Source organism: Cyprinodon variegatus, unplaced genomic scaffold (genome assembly GCF_000732505.1).
Source record: "Cyprinodon variegatus isolate N-32 unplaced genomic scaffold, C_variegatus-1.0 Scaffold777, whole genome shotgun sequence".
Classification (NCBI taxonomy): Eukaryota; Metazoa; Chordata; class Actinopteri; order Cyprinodontiformes; family Cyprinodontidae; genus Cyprinodon; species Cyprinodon variegatus.
The window spans coordinates 6685-8165 of record NW_015151230.1 but is presented as its reverse complement, the minus strand read 5'-3'; the positions used below and the strand labels follow the sequence as shown (position 1 = coordinate 8165).

General features: G+C 41.1%; 1 protein-coding gene across 1 annotated transcript in view; it reads right to left on the bottom strand.

Moving 5' to 3' along the window:
* The window catches only part of LOC107098441 (CD209 antigen-like protein E), a 4876-nt gene extending 3527 nt beyond the window's left edge, over positions 1 to 1349 (bottom strand). Inside the window, exons 1-2 of the mRNA XM_015396140.1 lie at positions 1295 to 1349; positions 350 to 501 (exon numbers count right to left, since the gene is read on the bottom strand). Coding sequence (XP_015251626.1) covers positions 350 to 457 — 108 coding nt within the window. The 5' untranslated portion in view covers positions 458 to 501; positions 1295 to 1349. The remainder of the gene's footprint in view (positions 1 to 349; positions 502 to 1294) is intronic.
* Positions 1350 to 1481: the final 132 nt, after the last annotated feature.

Sequence of the window (1481 nt, the reverse complement as noted above, 5' to 3'; positions counted from 1 at the left end):
GCGCACCGCGCACGCTGGAACCAAAAGGAACAGGTGGCAAGCGGCGTCCCAAACGAGGTAGGAAAAAAGGAACGCGCAACGAGCGCGCAAGGAACGCGCAAGGAACCACCAGGAACACAAGGAACACCAACGTGCTGAAGGCCAGCCTATTTATAGGCGGACGACAGCACCGCAAATTAACATAATTAATTGACTAAAGAATCCTAAAATATAACAAAAGGATCCCTCACTAAAGTTTATTAGAAAACAAAGAAAAGAAATCATAATGTGCCTGGGGGCACATAACAGATGGCAAAACATGATGATGATAAAATCTGTGAACACATGAAGCTGCAGCAGTGTTTTATACCTGCTTTTCTCTGCTGTCGATCTTCACCAGGTCTCCTCCCTGACCTCTGCAGGAATCTCTGCCCTCAATCCAGGTGGACTTATAGTTGGAGAAAAAATAACAGTTCATTCCATGTAGCTCCCAGCCTGCTTCACACTTCAGACGAGTTTCATCTATAAACAGATCAGAATAAAGATCTCACTGAGTCAGGAGGAAGAAATCTCTGTAGATGTTTGAGAGATTTGGAGGCAGCAGGAGGCGTCATTTGTCCTGCAGCCAGGCTCGGACTGGTAATCTGTAAGACCGGGCATTTGCCTTGCAACAAACTAAATTATAATAAAACAAAATGCTTTCTTTAAACCAAACTACGATGTTCCTCTTATATTTAGCGAATTTATGTTTTGAATATTTAGCAAAAATATATTGCGGTGCAATGGGGTTTTGCATCTAAAGGATAACGTTTTCCATCTTCCGTGCATTGTTGCCAGGTTGGGATGTTTCCCAATCTGGCAGTTTAGGATGGCCGTCTATGGGTAAAAAATGTTTTTCTTTGGATTTATGGCGCAATAGATCAATAGACTTTGGTTTAAATTGGGCGAGATTTGGTATTTCCAGGCAGTTTATGAAAATGTTTTGGCCTGGAAAACAGTCAGTGACATCTGGCAACCCTTTTAAAGTCACTGTTGTTTCCGTGTTAATAAGCAAAGCCAGTAAAACCGCATTAGTTATGCTTGAAGATAGATCGATTAATCGCCAATGTGTATTTATATTGTGTTTCACATTTCTTCTATTATTTTTTCTGGAGGGGTGGGGGGGTATCCATAAGTGGTCCGGTGTAGATGGAAAAATGCCAGGGCTGAAAATCGTTCCCGGTCCGAGCCTGCCTGCAGCTACAATCTAACTTCCTGTATCTGTCCGTCCATCAGTTTCTCTATAAAATCATTCGAGGGCAAATAATGGACTTACTTTTTCCTTCAGGTAGAGGAAATGTAGGAGGTTGAGGACATGTGCTGCTTTCATTTTTCACTGTTCAAAAGATAAAAAATGCATAACTTGAAGATGGTTTACAAGTGCACAGATTATAATCCAACTATGAGGACTTCTGTCCTGCAGCTACAAGCTAACTATATATATATATATATATATATATATA